The 18447-nt window shown below is 30.2% G+C and overlaps 1 protein-coding gene across 1 annotated transcript in view; it reads right to left on the bottom strand.

Moving 5' to 3' along the window:
- Positions 1–18447, bottom strand: part of LOC106678302 (protein glass) — a 40711-nt gene that overhangs the window by 10510 nt on the left and 11754 nt on the right. The window contains exons 2-3 of the mRNA XM_067045473.1: positions 6782–6932; positions 1282–1405 (exon numbers count right to left, since the gene is read on the bottom strand). Of these exons, the coding sequence (XP_066901574.1) occupies positions 1282–1405; positions 6782–6924 (267 nt within the window). The 5' untranslated portion in view covers positions 6925–6932. The remainder of the gene's footprint in view (positions 1–1281; positions 1406–6781; positions 6933–18447) is intronic.

Below are 18447 nucleotides of genomic sequence, written 5' to 3'. Positions count from 1 at the left end.
TATTGATGTATAAATACACGACTAAGTATAAGTAGGTACAATGAAACTCAGTTATAACCCTTTCCAAGGGACATCCTAAAAAGAGCGTTGTAATTTCGATATCGTAAAAAATACTGAGGATTTTTAAAACTAATTTATTATCGAAATAAAATTATAAGAAAAAACATCTGCATGACTTGAATATTTTTTAAAACATAATTTCCAAATTAATTAATCAGCTTAACATCTGGACTTGCATATGAAAAAAATCAGAACATGAAAAAGAGAGTTCTAAATATCTATTCAATTTTATTCTCTTCCTCTTCATAATTAAATTAATTTCATAAAAAAACCGGTACATGTTGGGAAACCTAAACACACTCAACTTCCTTTCATTTCAAAACCGTTTCAGCCCTTCCCCAAATGTCAAGACATAATGTAGAACACACTGCAGTAGAGAATTGTAAGTAATGATTGTATTAACCCATATTTTGATTGCAATATTTATTAGTCAGAGATTGGACTATGTACTTGTAGTTTTGTGACAAACCTTTCAAGGCAGTTTATGTTCTAAAAAACTGTGTTTTTCTCATTGTAGGGCATAACTATGCAATAATAAAGTTACGAAAGTCGCCTAAGATGTATTACTACAAAGTTTTATTATCGACTGATCCTCAAGACCCAGACAAAAAAAAATGTATATGTAATGAATATGAAAATAATAATCAATAAAAAGAGAAATATGATGAATACAAGAAAAAAGAAAATTTTTAATAATATGTTAAAATTCAATATTACACGTTTTGGACTAAATTGCAATTTTGATTTAGTTGAATAAAATGACATCATTTCTATGTTGTTCTTTATTTTACTTTTTTCTTGACCTATATTTTATTCTAATCCCAACTTTTAGTATGTACTGTATTTTTTATATTTCTCTTTTTATTGGTTATTATTTTCCTTTAATATTTTATGTATACTACTCTTGGTATTATTTGTTATGAGCATTTAATTTTTTTATTTGTTCCAGTAGTTTTTTTATACTAGGTCATTTTGATTGGTATTTTAAAATCAAAGCTGTATTAAAAAAAAAAAACACAACGTTGTTCACAATAAATTTATATAGGCATTAAGGTTGAGTTGTAGATTAGAAGTATATAATGATAATATCAACATAGGATCCAACATATATTCCTGGTATATAGGATTATTATGAAATTTTATTTTTTAAAAGAATATTCAAATGTATAATAAAATGGTAATAAAAAATATATTGAAATTTACTCTTGCTCTTTGCATTACCTGAATGGTGGACTGAGGTTGCGGCGGGGGCGGGACGTAAGGAGGTGATGGCGGGTGGACTACGGCGTGCTTCAATGACAGCAGGACGTCAGCAACTTCTTGTGGGCCGTTGTTCGTCTCGCACCTACCAAGAAGAAAGATCTTTTAGGTGTGGTTTGATAATTATATTCAAACGAAATATGTTTTTAAATTGAGTTAGTTATGGAATCTATAACTACAATAATATGCAAATCAATAATGGAAGATTAATGGATCTAATAATTTTTTATTTCTGATTTCAAGTCTCTTCTTCTTGTGTTTTAAGTCTTATGTTTTCCCCACTTAATATCACATTCTCTGTTTGTCAGTTTATTCTAATGGTTTTGGATTCAACAGTAAAGATTAATTTAAATGATACCTAACATCATTAATGTATAAATACTATTTTTTTAATCCTCTCATCTTGTCTTCAGATAAAACACAATTCATTTATTTTTTCTTGAACGTTTCGTAAACAGTGCGTTCTCCTCTTCAGCTTCTTTAAATTAATATTAAAAAAAAAGCTTACAATCAATTAATTTCATTTTAAATTATTTAATAGAAAAAAAAGTAGTTTAACATTTTTTTGTTTACGTCTTTGATCCCCCACAGAATTATTTATTATAAGGCATTAATAGTTTACCGTAGAATCGATATGAGGAAAAGATGCACAAATAAGTTTTACATATTTATTTATTTTCACAAGGTGAAATCAATCAATAAGTAATATTTAATATATTCATTCATTTAAAGCTATTGTATTTAAAGAATTCATTCCTTACTATATATCCTGTATATAGGTAAGTGAAATTGAAAAAAATGTTTGTTATGTGTTTATACAGCTTTAAATGGATAAATATACTCATTTACGTAATATCAGGAACTGTATTAATACATTGTGAGATAGTGTCTTCTGAAGGGGTAATGTGGTGGACGTATCCATTTCATCTTTACATTATATATTATACCAGATCGGCCTGGTGGGCCTTACATGATTGATATAACTTATATTTTTACATTATAGACTAGTAAATATTATTATTAAATTATTAGAAATAAACATATTTTTTCCTCCCCATCTTGCTAAATGTTTTATTTCCTCTATTAACCTTAACGCTATAGTATATTGATACACAGAAAATACCAAAATATATTTTTTAAAATAGCATTACTTAAAAATAAAATTTTATTTAAAAATCCAAATGAAAAACGGTCATTTATCAATGCTAAGTATTCTAAATAATGAGTATTTAAAAAAATATATATGTATATTTCTTCATTTATGTCTGTCAAAATATGTAGAATCATTTTATCTGCCCACTGAGGTATAGCTATGTAAGCCCGCACAACCAATACGCTGTGCGTTATAGTCTATCTTACGCCTACCTTCATCGATGATATTAAGTATTCCATCTTATAATATAAATTGTCTTTTTATAATTTTATTTTGATATATACAATACTATAATGTATAAGCAGGGATTGAAAGCATTATGGCAACTTCTGGAATAAAAAAAACAAAAAAAAACCCTGAAATAAATTAAGTGAAAACAAGTGAAACAGAGTGATTGATTTTTATAATATAAACAGTGCTTAAAAAAAAAAAATGGACCGCCCATAGCTCAGTGGTTATGACAGTCTTTACCAATTGATGTCTATTGGCGGTGCCGGTTCTTATCCGGCCTGGTGGGTTTTTTCATTGAATGACGGTCCCACAAAATGAAAAACTTTAACCCCCAACCATGGTTAGGGAGTATAGGCCTCCAATGGGAGTCTTGGCCGAAAAAATAAATATATTTGTATCTTTTAACTTTAATCCATATTATAGCCTAACTCTTAAATTGTAAGAGATGAACCCAATGAGATATATTCTGATACTCTTATTTTTCTGATCAAAAAAATATAAATTGTTTCAACATTAGACGACGCTAAAAACGAATATTATTTGTTTTTTCTAAAAATACTTTTTTTGACCTACTTTACTAAAATCCTCATTATTTTTTGTTTAATTTTTAGTGAATAAAAAATCATTTAATATAATAAGTAATAGTTTTTTTTCTTATTCTTCAGGAACAAACAAATTGGTAGACATATACTAATCATGAAAAAATGTATATTTTGTGAGCTAAATTCAATGGAATGCCTTTATTTTTCTTCTTAATTTTGATAATATTTTTAAATACTTACGTAACATGTACACTTTTATGGAAAAACAGTCTCATCACAAAGATCAATAAAGGTTATTTTTTCTGGTTTGTCAAAAATGTGCAAAAACGAATTTTTCCGGCATTAAATTGGAATTGGCCGTAGAAATTTAGAAAAAAATAGTTCAAAAAGAAACCTACTTTTGAAAAACTACAATTTGTACACTAACTTTCATTGGTATTGACTCGTCCGAAATATTTTTTGTTGGATAGTTTAAAACAAAATAACAGCAACCAGTAAACACTAACTTTTTCCCACTAGCGAAATAAAGTCTGTAAGATTAGGTCTACGGCTCACAAATACTGTTTGATGGGAGAACCAATTACCGTGAATTCGTTTATATGTGTATGAATGTAAGGAACCACACTCATCGACATGATCAGACACATTTCATTTTGGAGGGCTTTTCCACACTTTCCACCACTATGGGCCGCACTGTGGTCTAAGAGCAATTTTCAAAATATTCAGAAAATGCAAAACGCCTATGTTTTTTAGGTGAGGGATTGTTAATTCAGGCATATAACTCAAATTAAGGTCTGAATGCATCTTATTTATTTAGTTATAATAAGGATAATTATTAACCACTGTAGGATTTTGTTTGGAATTTGTTATTTAAAACTAACACTGAAATAAATAAGTAAAAAAAAAGTGAATTAAAGTGTTTGATTTTTATATTATTATATTATTTTTACATTGAAATACAAATCAGACCTTAAAACAATACATTTATATTCCTTTAACTATAGTAATATATTGAATCTAGTACAACAACAGTAATCTTTTGCTGTTAGTCGAGCAAGTAATGCTCCAGTTAGGACAGGCATACGTCTTATAATATAAATTACTTTTTTATTAATTTATTTTGATGTATACTATACAATATAACTTCTAAGCAGGACTTTGTGGAAAAATGAGAGGGAAAAATATACAAAAAAATTAATTTGTTCATTAAATAGGAGTTTATTATCAAATGATACTATCAACTTGACGGATTTGAGGAATGGCAGTCTAATTTATGTTTGGCGGGAATATAGGACTAATTTCAGTATCATGTAGTACTTCAGTAATCATTTAGTAATTGATAAATAATGATTTATACTTGATAATAAGATAGGAACACTTTATGATCAGCATATAGCCCAGTAACATTTTTTAAAATAATAATATTTATTCATTTCAACTTTAATCCATATTATAGCCTAACTCTTTTTAAATTGTGTGGGATAAGACAATAAGTTCCATGATAAGGGTTATTAGGATCTTCATTTTCATAAAAAATGAAAGTTGTATAAAAGAAACCGCATTAAGAGAGTCGTTAATACACAAATCCAATTATATAGAGCTTAAGCGTGGCCATTGAGGGAGGTAAGTAATAAAAAGTTAAATATCTTTACTGACATAATGTTATGTCAATGGTAGGTTGGTCCATATGAAATGTTGGATTATTAAGTGAATATAAAAAACTGCATATCTTTTTCCACAAGCAGTTTATTTAATCAAAATATGTTTCATTCACTTCAACACACTTTACCCAGCTGGACTATAAGGCATAGATGCCGACTTAAAAAAAATTTGATTTTTAGAATCAGAGTTCGGCAAAAATTAGCTGTTGTAACTAATAGGTAATATGGCCATGAATACGATATTTATTTATCAATGGTTCATTCATGAATGAGGGTCGTATCCATGGCAACTTTAGCTATTAGTTTCAATTATTGCTAATTTTTGCCCATCTCTGTTTAGAATCAATAAATTCAGATATCGAATTTTTCGGTTATGGTCATCCTCGCGGTTTAATTAGTAGTGAAAAATCAGCAGACCGAAATTTTTCAAACACTGCAATTTTCCATCTTTAACTGTATTCTTCCTAAACGCCTGGTTTATATTGCATGCAGCTTTTGCTGCATTATTTCTAAGTTTATGCGCATACAAAAAAATTACACGAATATCGGTGGAACTCATATCGGTGCAAAATTCAAATTAAATAACAAAAAGAAACAACAGGGAAAATCACCTTTATTGAAATGTGATTCTGGCGATTGACAGTATAATACAAGAGCCCAAGAGGAGGAAAAAACCAGTTATTTCACTCCAATTTCTGATTACTTTTCTTCATTCGGAGCTCTATATCTTTAAAACTACAAGCATATCATTAAAAAAAAAAAATATGCACTGAAAAATCAAAAGTTGGTGATTTTATTTTGAGAAATCTATATCTCAAAAACCATTCAACGTAGAGATGTTTATTAGCACTCAAATCAAAGCTAATTTAATGAACTATAAAGTAGTTTATGACGTTGATCTTGTAGGACTAGTAGTTTTTATGATATTGCACAAATAAATTGATTTATAGTAGTTTGAACAAAACTTCATGAGCAAAAATTATATTCATAAGCGAATATCATAAAAACTCCTACTCCTAACGCAGATACGTGAAATAAAATACTTTATAGTAAATTTAATTACCTTTATTTTGAGTACTGGCAGAGTATGTAGGTATTATTGTTCCTGAGATATAGTTCATAAAAAATCAAAAATTCAACTGAACAACTAGAAATTAACTGTTTGTTAATTTATTTTGTCAAATATCATAAAAAAATAGTACTTTTACAAAGATAAATGTTATGTACTACTTTATAGTACATTAAATTATCTTTAATTTGAGTGCTAATAGACATTTATACGTCAAATGGTTTTTAAGATATAGTTATCAAAAATGAATTCACTAACTACTGATTTTTCAGTACATTTGTTATAAAATATTGCTATTTAAAATGCTATATCACGGGAACTGTTGACCATAAATAGCTTTATTAGGGCTCATATTTTAGAAAATTTACTCTACTTTAAATGATGTTCTCTTAGGTCTTCTAGTATTGTTGGTAGTTTTAAAGATATAGAGCTTAATAAAAAAAAATAATTTTTTTTAACGTTTTGAAATAGCTGCCATTTTTGATTACCCCTTCCTATATTTGTTAGACTCATCAATTTTGACTAGTAATGATGCATTGTTTTCATTAAGGTAATCAAATATTGAGGTGAAATAACTGCCTTTTTTTCTTCCCGGCTCTTGTAATAGTAAGACTATAAACGAGGTTATGCCAAAAACAAAAGCATAACGAAAACAGGAAGAGAAATATTTGTATGTAAAAAAATCCGACATTTCATATGCACTAACCTAATAGAATAGTAATTGTTCTCTTTCCTTTATATATTTCTGATTTATGTTGATGCGTTTTATAACATCCTATGCATAAGAACCTATGTAATATATTACCTGTATAGATTGGGTTGTAGCGGCTGCGGGCTGAATGGGAAGAGGCCCTGGTCGAGATCTAGCCCAGCGAAGGCTGTCATCTCCTCGTCCCGCCAGTCCGGGATCTGGCAGCCCCACCGCCCCCACTCCTCCTCGCACAGCATCTCTGCAACTGCACCAGGGCAACTCAGTCATCTCTCTCATACATAATTACTTACATTTTGTAAATACATTAATTTACAATATATATACTAGTTTAACCCTGCGACAACTCTTACCTTCTTCTCTTAAATTCATTACCAATATGAGCAATATCATCCTCATTCTTATAAAGAACTAGCTGACCCGGCAATGCTATATTTGAGAAATTATATAGTTCTAATGAAGACAATTGATAGTGTGATTTTTATTATTACTTCATTATATGATTTGGTAACATGAATTGAACCAATATGTCTTTTTAGCATCTCGAAAGAGGTTAAGAAAACAAACATTCAGCTTTCTCTTTACGCAGGGATAGGATGAAATACAACAGGGTTATTTTTTTTTTCAATGGAAGAAAAAAAATTCCTCCAAATAAATCAAGTCTAAAAAATTTCTATTTTTTTTATTTCTTTGAAATTGTGGTGAAAATTTGAAAAAGTGGTATTTGTTACTTTGAGACGATACTAAGGGCGAATATGAAATGCTTTTTTCTAAAAAAAAAATTTATATTGACCTATTTCACTCTCAGTCTTATTATGTTTTTATAATTTTTTGTAAATATAATATAGCTTAATAGAATCAGTTATACTTTATTCTTATTCTTCCGAAATAGACGAATCGATCGGTATAGGATAACCATGAAAAAAGCGTGCACTTTCTGAGTTATAAACCAAAAACGTTTAATTTTGTTCATAACTTTTTTCTACCTGAGAATTCGGAGATTTTAGTGGATGTAAAAGTTTCCATAGCGACAGGGAAATTTAAAAAAAAAAAACAGCACGTAAATCGATCCAGTAATTCAAAAGTTTAATGTGGACAAAAATTCCCTTATATTTACAAACATTCCCCTGTATATATATATATATATATATATATAGATATAACATTAACATAAAAGTCAATTCAATAGACACAATTGGTAAAGCTGCATACTTTACAATTACTATATTTAAGTAACAGTTTTTTAATAAGTAATTTCGTTGCCCCACTGAAAAATAACACCTCAGTTTTACAGTTAACCATAAAATTATATTAACTCTGAATTGTAACCGCTGAGACCTCATAGCTAGGTCGGATGTTTCAGAAGAGCTGCGAATTTCTGGCGGGAACCCGCAGGCCTGCGTAATTTGAGACATGAAAATTTGAAATCTGTTGAGCCGGTCACTAAAAAACAAATTAAATATTCTGAAACAAGCAGACTGAACATATTTTCTCAATATTTGGAGCTCAAATTGTTCTAAACATTGTTGGAATACCACTCTGTAATTTAAGCATTAAAATCTATGAATCGATTAATTCTTTACCTCAAAATATTTTTTATATAAGTACAGACTAAATTTGATGCAATAATTTTTATTATTTTGAGCTCGACATGCTCCAAAACATTCACGCTATCTAATTAAATAATTTTAGCCCTTAACAATAAAAATCGATTCTGGAATTCGCTTAATCTTCACGCAAGTATCCATTGGTAACCATGGCGCTGTTGCCTTTGAATAATTAACCCCATGTCTAATTCGTGTACTATCTCGAAAATGGTTCATTTTTGAGTTGCAAAACACATTCCAGAGAAACGTACAATGGGTATTGATGTCTGTGTCGAAATATATAAAACCCAATTTGAACCGTCTCGGTACCCTTTTCTAACAAAATAATGTTCAAACTACTTCAGAAATCATTGTTCAAATAAAATAAATTGTATCCAATTTAAGTCTCAAATCACTCTTTATTTCTTTAAAAGTCCAACGTTTCGGCCAATTCGGTCACTCTCAAGGACAAAATTATACACAGTTTTACGATGACATCAATAATTTAAAATCTTTTTGCAGGCTATTCTGCCCACGTCACCAATTTCAGTCAACCCTATTTTGTCACTATTCACAATTCTTAAGGTAGTGGTAACAAAATATAATAGTGTTAAATTGATTGTAATTACAAATTTTAATATTAATATGAAGAGTGACAAAAAGGATAATTTTGGCTGAAATCGATGAACTGGCCAGAATAGTCTGCAAAAAGTTTTTATTTATTTGCTTAATTTTTAAGTACCTTATACAACTACAGGGTTAGAGGCACCGTATTTTGGATTTCGTGGTTACATTTCTTGGTACAGGTTGTTCTCCTTTAGGAACTTAAACCAATTATTACAATTTTCTGGCAGTAAGGCTTGACGATGTCCCCGGAAGCCAAAAGACGTTCTTGATGATTCCAGCCGCGAACAGTGTTCCAGGATATGCTCCATCGTCAGGGTACATTTACAACTGTAACATGTCGGTAGAGGATTTCTTTCAAGAAGGTGCTTGTGTGTCAATCTTGTATGTCCGATTCTGAGTCTCTTTTTTTTTTTAAAGTTTTTAAATTATTGATGTGAGTGTAAATTTGTATTTGAGATAGTCCTTGAGGATAGCCCAAAACTTTGGACTTTTAATTAATTTTAATTAAAGAAATAAAGATTATTTTGAGACTTAAATTGGATACAATTTGTTTTATTTAAACAATAATAATCAGTCTCCAGATTGTAAATTGAGATATTATTTTATTCCAAAAAATGCTTTGATTCCCCCAAGATATTTTGATGTAAATCATAGGTAATAATTCCCTAGAAAAAACAGTTTGTGTTTTTTTCGTTTCATTGGGATGGTAGATTGGAAATATGCTAAATGATTCGTAATTTAATCTTTTCACAAAATCATTAACATTAAACTGCCTGTTCATTTTTACTAATCTAGAAAATGATTTCGAGAAAAATAACGAATTATTTTTCTTTTATTTTTTTTATTTATTTATATTTAAAACTGTATTAAAAATAAGTACTAGTAAATTTGATTTCAGTCAGTTATGCAATATCATGATACAGTCATGTGGAGAATCTACCCATTTATAGAACTCCTATAACATTTCTATAGAAAATATCTCGTCATCTTCATTTCAGACGCCTAGGAGGATTATCAAGTAATGAAGGAGAAGCCAGGTTAAAAACGAGTGGATTTAGGTAGTTGGGAAGTTTATCATGGAAGGATTGGTATCTGGTTCTGGTCGAATCAGCAAAATATGGAACATGAATGTCCTAATGGATGACTTGATTTATGACAAAATAAGGAGCACTAAGGATTTTGGACTATAAGGATATGAGAGGAATTCAATGGTTAAGTGAAGCCCCAAAGATCAACTCCATAAGTCTAGATAGGCCTTCTTATTGTCATAGAAATAAGTCTTTTGTAATCAGTTTGAGAAGAAAGTTTGTCTGATAAGTGTAGAAATAGTCGGAATCGACGAGCAGTTTTTTGTCGTTTGTAGTTTTAGGTAATTTCCTAGGTTAGACCTATCTGTTCGACAGGAATAACTGGGGTGTTATTAAAGGATACCGGGGGGGAGGAATTTCCGGATCTTGTATAGTAGTTCTGGGAGCCAGACTCGAACAAAAGCATTAAAATATTTTAAACTATAAATTACCTATGAGGCTTTGTAATATATATTTGAAAATTAATCTAACGATCATAAAGCGAATGGAAACTAACTTAGTTACTGATATATACTGACCTAATTAATTCAAACACTTGACTACTATGGGATGGAAATTTTAAATAGTGACGAAAAAGTAAATTTGAGAATGATTTTGGAAGATTGTATATCTATCGAGTTACAGTTAATGCAAAACAACTTCAAGTACAGTATGTAGGACAAATATAGTTGTAACTCTTATTCATAGATTAAATCGTTAGGAAATTTGTTAGTGGTTTTACTCAACATCACAAAAATTTCTAATTCGCCCTGAATTGGTTATAATACTCTCAGAGCTGTAATTTCCTTTATTATCAAAAACCTGACTACCTAAGAGAAGGTGAAATTTTCGCAGCTTCATCAAAATGCTTAAGTTTTGATTGGTTTAGAATAAATTTTAAATTGAAATACAACCATTAAATAATATAGATAAATTATTATTATTAAATAATATAGATAGACCTTGATAAATTGTCTGGAGAAAAAGGGATGATTTTATTTATTTAACTGTCGGGAGTCCTTTATCCTTGGGGGATTTCTTATTTCAGCTCTTACAATCAACATTTACTAATAGTTTGAATGATAATGTAAACTATAATTTCATGAATGAAAAGCATAATTAAATAAAACGTTATTCAATAATTAAAAGAAAAGAAAAACTTTTTTTTGTATTTTTGTAAAATAAATATATCATTATGAATGAAGTTTTAATATAATATATCATTTTTAGTAAATATTCTTTGAGTGAAAAGTACTACGTCGCATTTAGGACCAGTGCGCTGAGGTAACGATTGGAACGACGCCTAACCATACGAACGTAGTCCGCTTCATTAAAATACAGCATCAAAAATGATGATACAGGTCATGATGATTTTTATGTAGTTGTAGAGAATTTCATAATCTTCCAGGAGATCTATAGTTTACGTAGGGTTATTGGAAAAATTAATTTTTTTTTAGGTATAGAAATATTTTTCTATACCATTTGCACTATGATTTTTTTCAAAAACTCAATTAACCTCCATTAATAATTTCGACTGTACAGGTATAATCGTTTTTGAGAGGCAGTGTTAAATAAGTTAATGATTGATTTCTATTTTATGTTGAATTAACGATAGAATGGTTTTCTATGGAAACCTGCACTGCATATTTATTAAATAGACATGGATCTGAAGTACACAACTTTGCCGTTGTGAAAACACCGATTCAGATGATTTTATTTTATGTATTATAGAGAATTGTATTATCTTTCAACGAAGAGGTATAGTTTTCGAATTATTCGCAAAACTAATTTTGATTTTAGGTATTAGAAATAATTTTTTATCTACCTCTTGGAGTCCGAAGTTTTGGAAATCCAGCTTTATTACACATCTGTTGCATAAAAGGAAACACCATTAATAATTTTAACATTGTAAGCATTGTCATTTATGAAAAGAAGTGACTAATAATTCAGATGTATCCATTTTGAAGCGAAGAAATCAGGTTGAGTGATTTGTAAAAATAATTTTTATTTTAATAGTTGATGGTCTTGTATTATAAATACGTATGGAAAATGAGAGTGCCAGTACAGAAAATGGCAGATTGAACACATTTCTTAAACTCAAGTGTGAGGTTATCATCAATAGTTTTATATATTTTGACGTGGGTTTCCATAAAATTCAAACTTTTGTGTAATGTTACAGTAACATAATCAGACACAAAAATGAGATTAAAAAATATCAACTTGGAACCATACTGGTATTAAATGATTGAAATAGAAAACCTGAATTTGTTTTGATTTGTAAGAAACAAATATATTTAGTAGTCAAGTGTAACGATTTGGCATTTAAAAAGTAAACTAATTTATTTATATATACGTTTTGGATTGGGACGGGATCAATACTGTCTACACAGTTTTTCTTTCATTAAGAAGTGGGAGGGTAGTGGGGGCGTGAACCCCTGCTACTGGACGAGATGCCTCCCCACCCCTCAGCGAGCAGCCAATCAGATTGCACTAAATAAGCAGAGGCTGTTTTGCTCCCCCCACTTCACCTCCCACCACCGTTATCACTGAAAGTAGAATGGAGGTGTGAAGATCTGATTGAATGCTCAATTAAATTAGTTTTCACGAATCAAATAATGTTTATTATATTCCACAATTATGTTTGATGAGGTTTCTGTGTATATTTACACTTATAAATATGGCAAACAGTTTATGTGTGAAATGTTTAGTTATAGTTATATCATTTTAATGTTTTATTAAACCAGAAACCTAGCAATTTATAATCAAATACACTACTTTAAAACAAAAGGGTAAGAATACTAATTTTAATATACACCATCATGATTTTATCACCATTCGCTATTAACAAATACAAAATATTACTTTATATGCATTTTTATCATCTTATTAATTATCCAAATCGTCTTAACCTTCTTTATTAAAACATGTGTCCTACGTTTCAGCCATCAACAAGGAGAAATTTAATTTTAATACTATAGCCTCATATTGACTTACAAAAACCTGCAAGCTAAATCATGCCCAAGTCAATCTAACAAGGTTAAAAGAAACCTGTTTGTCACCATAGAATATATAATTAATTTTTATCCTTCATATTTTTTTTTTTATTTTACTATCATTAACCGCGAATAGTCTGCAGGTTTCAGTTAGTCAATATGAGGCTGTGATGCTAAAACTTAGTTTTTCCTTGATGATGGCCGGATCCGCCGAACATTGGACATGTAATATGTTTAATAAACAAGATTAAGAGAATTTGCATTATAAAGCTCACGGTAAAACTAAATTCGACCGATTGAAAAATAAAAAAATAAGAGAAGAAATAGGATAGGATAAATATATATAAAAAAGAATCAATTTTATTGCGTTATGTACTAAGGATACCAAACAATAGATTCTCAGAACTTATTTGGGAAGCAAAAACTGCTAGAAAACGACCACACGCACGACGGAAGAATAAGTGGAAGGACCTCATTTCGGATCAGGCGTGGAACTGAGGCTCCTACCTACGCCATCATAGGCGAAGTTAAGAAGGCAACGGGTAGAGATGGTTTTAAAAAATAGATCAAGGATGTTCCGCCACTGTGAGGTCTGGCTTGCTTACAAAATAAGAGACAATTTGGATAATTTTAGTTATTATTAATTCAAAATATTAGTCTTCAAAAAAAGGAAACATAGTCTGAACAGAGAAAAATATTATAAGATTCTTTGGTTAATTTATTGTTGACATAGGATTTGAAAAATATTTTGGGATTCCACCACTGAAAGAAAGCTTGAGGAAATTAGGATTTTTTATTTAGGTTAAAACTCTTCCAAGCGTTAAAATATATCTCAATTATACATTTATAAATTAACAGCTACTTATAGTTTTATTATTCAAAGGAAGAAAGAGAATCGAGATCTGTAACCATATTTTTAAAAAAGCCGACAAAAGAAATATGGATATGGATATTTTTCAAAATAATGTTTAAAGTATTAATTAAAACTTTTAAAAATTCATAAAGTGTATTATTACCAATTAGAACTAGACTATGTTATTAAAAATGTGATGCATACCGAAAAGGGTTATTAACTTTAGGTGATAAAATACTGGTACTTGAGTGTGCTGATGATTTGGTATCATTGAGTGAGGGAAAGGAAACCATGGAACTCAATACAACTAAGTTGATACACTCTATTAAGAAATTTGATTTCAAAATAAATACGGATATAAAAAAAAATTGTTAGCAGTTGATAAAAGCGAGGTTAAAATAAATGCTTGTTATTTATCAATTTCAAAGTTGCTTAGCTCGCACATTCTGTCCATAAACTTAATATTTACAATTTACAATACTATATCCTTCCTATTGTTCTTTACTGATGCGAAACGTGGCATAGAATTTATAATTAATTTTTATCCTTCATATTTTTTTTAATTTTACTATCATTAACTGCGAATAGTCTGCAAAGTGAAGAACAGCAGCTAAGCTTTTTGGACATAAAGTATTGTGTAAAATATTTGGACCGAAAAAGGATGAGTTAACCGGAGAATTTTGAAGGCTACTCAACACTGAATTGAGAGAACTCGTAAATATAATTCAAGTTATTGCATTGTGGCGAATAAGGTAGTGGGACTTAGAAACAAACGGATCCCTAAAACATTAAACTGACGGGTAAACGTCCGAGAGACCGAAACGTAGACGGGAGGATTGCGTTAAGACAAATTTGTTAGATTTGGATTTGGAGAGACGTCACTGGACACATGTAAGTAGAGAATGATTGGTGGTATCGGCATTGAACCTTCGTGTTCTTTATCTCTTTATTATTATTATTGGTTAATAGAAATTTAATTTAAATTGAAATAGAAGGTAGCCAGTGACTGGCCTGTACTGTTCCCCTACTCCTACGCCGCGCTCCGTAAGAGCTGCCTTTTTGATTTCATTTTTTTATGCCAGGTTGCCTCTCCATTATAATCCTTTCTCCAAGACACAAAACACATGAAATAGTGGGAGGAAATATACCTTTATTATTTGCCTCCCCCCCCCCAAATTAGCCGTCAGATTGTAATGAAAAGTTCCTGGAATCATTTTGGGATGACCTGGAACTAGTGCGCCAAATCTGTGAAAATCAGTTCAGTATTCTTGAAGAATAGTTGTAGAAGGCTGAAGTTTTTCTTTTAATTTAATTTTTTGATTCTGCATATGTAGAAAGGTAAGACCCCAAATTTCAATGGGGAAGAAGAATTAGTTTTATTACTTTTTCTTTGACTATAAAAGAAAAAGCTATCACTGGCACTCAAAATAATCCAATGCTCAACCACCAATCAGAACCTAAGAAGAGACAATTTATTATTTTCTATGTGTTTTAATTAATCATTGTCTTCAATACCCAAGGTATCCCTAAGATGAGAAGCATTGAATAATAATATTTCATGTCATGAAAACTGGCTAATGAAGAAGAAGAAAAAACTGGAATTCGATTGATGATTTTTAAAATGTTATATATTTTCTATTTTATATAAGTTTTATTTACCTAAAGATGCACAAATGAGGAGTCTGACTAAGAAAAGTTTTTGTCGCTCCCTATCTCTTCCTCCCTTCATCTCGGCCTCTTTTTCCCTATCCCTCTCTCGCAATATGTATAACCTATAATTTATGCCTTCAGTTTTTTTAAAGATATTACTAAGTAATAAACTTTCTATTGATATAAATAAGGGGAAGAGTCTATACCCCCAATAAGCAATTATAAATTTTCTAAATAAATTAAACAAAGACGGAAAAGGGATACATTTTAATATCAACATATAAATTTCACCGTAAAGTATTTATAGGACAAATATAAAATCTGGTAACACGCACACTATATTTTCTATTGAATGAATCAGCGCTGACTAAAGCGGTTGCGAACGACGAAAGATCACTCCTTCGAAAAAGGGGAACTTGTAGGGTTGCATCCTCTGTGCTCTCAGGGGGCGGGAGTCAATTAATCGGAATCTGGTTTTTGTAATTAGTTTTAATTAATTAAGAAAGTCTTTGATCCGGAGTTTAGTGCGACTATCGATATTGTTACAGCTGTATCCTTGCGTTATTAAACGGACTGCTATTGTAGAAAAAACATAAACAATTGTATTGCTCCATCATATTTCATAGCAATACCATAAATTAATTATTGAGTTAAGATACAAAGTGCAGATATGTAATCAATAAAAATATTGGGTCGTTTCATATAAAATGTCAGTTTTCACAATAATTTAATGGTTATTTAGTAAAAAAACTTTATGTAATCAAAATATGTATCTTCAGTTTCTCCACGTGTTAGCAATTTTTCAATCCCAGAACTGAAAAATTCAGGATTTTGTGAAGAAATGAATTCAGAAAATGCTGACAAATCATATTCAAAAAGTTTACCTTTAAGAAAGTTGACCTAATTTCTGAACAGATGAAAATTTGTTGGAGAATAGTTTGGCGACTAAGAAAGGAATAGAAGAACTTCGTTACATAGCACGTTAAGTTTCTGCACTGTTTGTCGAAAAACTTTAGCTATGGCGTTGTCGTGTAAGAGTGTAGGTCCCTTTCGATTAACTGATGCAGGAAGGTTTTTGTTGCATTATGTCAATATCACTGCAGTACGATGTGAATCTGATGGTTTTCATTACCACACAGAAACCCATATTTTTTGGATCAAAATTTGGTTTTGGCATTTGCCTCGGTCTTTCGTCGATAATCACTGACCTGACCGACGCCTGTTGTCACATACAATCCACTTTTTATCACACGTGAATATCCTTTCGAGGAATGGCTCTTTTTTTATCAAGTAAGCATTGAAAAGCATGTCTCATAACACTACAGCAGCAGTCGCTGGTTAAGTTGCTAAGATCTACCTTTTCTACTTTACCAATGCTCTTTAAGTGTCGAGAAACTGTCGATACTCTTGTATTTAGTTGTGCTGTAAGCAAGGCCTTTAACTGTTTGGTGTTTTCTTTAACAGTAAACCTGTGTTCATCGTCGTCATCCTCTGGATTGGTTATCCAAATCTGTGTCACTTCCCGAAAATGTTTCAAACCACCGGCGAATGGTCCGTTCGATCAAATCCTTGATTATGTTTATTGCAGATTGGGCTGTCGAGTTTCTAATTTTACACTCATAAAACTCTCCTTGGTCATATTTGATACCATACTAAATAATCAATGCAATCAATTGATATAATCATAAATATTATCAAAATTAATAACCTCTCATTATAATCTGTAAATATTAACCTAGTAAACAATAACAGTCCACTTATCCCACTTTGAATTTCTGAAATAATAAAAGCAGACATTTGATATGAAATGATCCATAAAAGATAAAAGCGTTTAATATATTCTTTTTTAATCAAACAAATTTTCGACAATGAACTTTTATTCGTCTGCCGAGGAAATAGTTAAAAAAAATTTGATGAAAGTTTCGTTGACACAGGTTGAAAGACTAATAATTAGAGATGGACAAAAATTAGCTATAGATTGCCATGGATACGACCCGTATTCATGCATCTTATTAAATTTGTATAAAGTTTGTAATATAGACCAATGTCCAATGTGTGTAACGGATTAAAAAAAATTTACACTTCAGCTTCATCAGAGTATGAATGAAAAAAAAGGCATTAGTTGAAACTGTGTTGATATTTAATACACTATTTAAAAAATTGTAAGGGGTGGTTAGGGGTAAGTAGGGAGACTTTGCACTAGTTTCTAAAATTAATTATAAACATCTTGAAATCATTAAATGGAGCAATTTAAGAATATCATAATCAAAGAAAAGAACAGTTGTTAGTATATTTTGTCAAATATCATGAAAAATACTACTCCTACGAAGATAAACCTTTACAGGACATTAAACTAGCTTTAATTTGAGTGCTAATAGACATCCGTATGTCCAATGGTTCCTGAGATATTGATTTTCCACTATAACCACGATTTTCACTAACTACTGAATTTATATGGATATATTATAATTATATATTTATGGAATGTTACTTTTAAAAAACTGTATCTCGGAGACTATTTATCGTAAACAGTTCTATTAGGGCTCATATTTTAGAAAAAATTACTCAACTTTAAATGTTGTTCAATTAGATTTTTAATGTTGAAGATAGTTTAAATATTTAAAGCTCTGAATGAAAAATTATTGTTTTTTAACGTTTTGAAACATCCAGCACTTTTTAGTCCCTCTACCTATACTTGGCAAACTCATCAATTTTGACAATTAATTATTCTTAGTTTTCATTAAACTAATCAAAAATTGGAGTTAAATAACATTTTTCTCATATTGGCTTTTGTACTATGTTTGGAGGCCCCGTAAACTGTTTTACATTAGGGGTATTCATGATGTTGTGTTAAATGTTATATGTTTTACCATGATAAAACTTACAACTATAGGATTGTGAGCAGCCCTATTTGAAGTCATGTTAAACGTTAAATGCATAAGAGTCCCTAGCGGATTTTCTCAGCAACTTGTTGTATAAGCCTTTA

Source organism: Halyomorpha halys, unplaced genomic scaffold (genome assembly GCF_000696795.3).
Source record: "Halyomorpha halys isolate HHAL.00 unplaced genomic scaffold, Hhal_1.1 Scaffold134.1, whole genome shotgun sequence".
In the NCBI taxonomy this organism is placed as follows: Eukaryota; Metazoa; Arthropoda; class Insecta; order Hemiptera; family Pentatomidae; genus Halyomorpha; species Halyomorpha halys.
The sequence above is the reverse complement of the archived record's forward strand: the minus strand, read 5'-3'. Positions and strand labels throughout refer to the sequence as shown.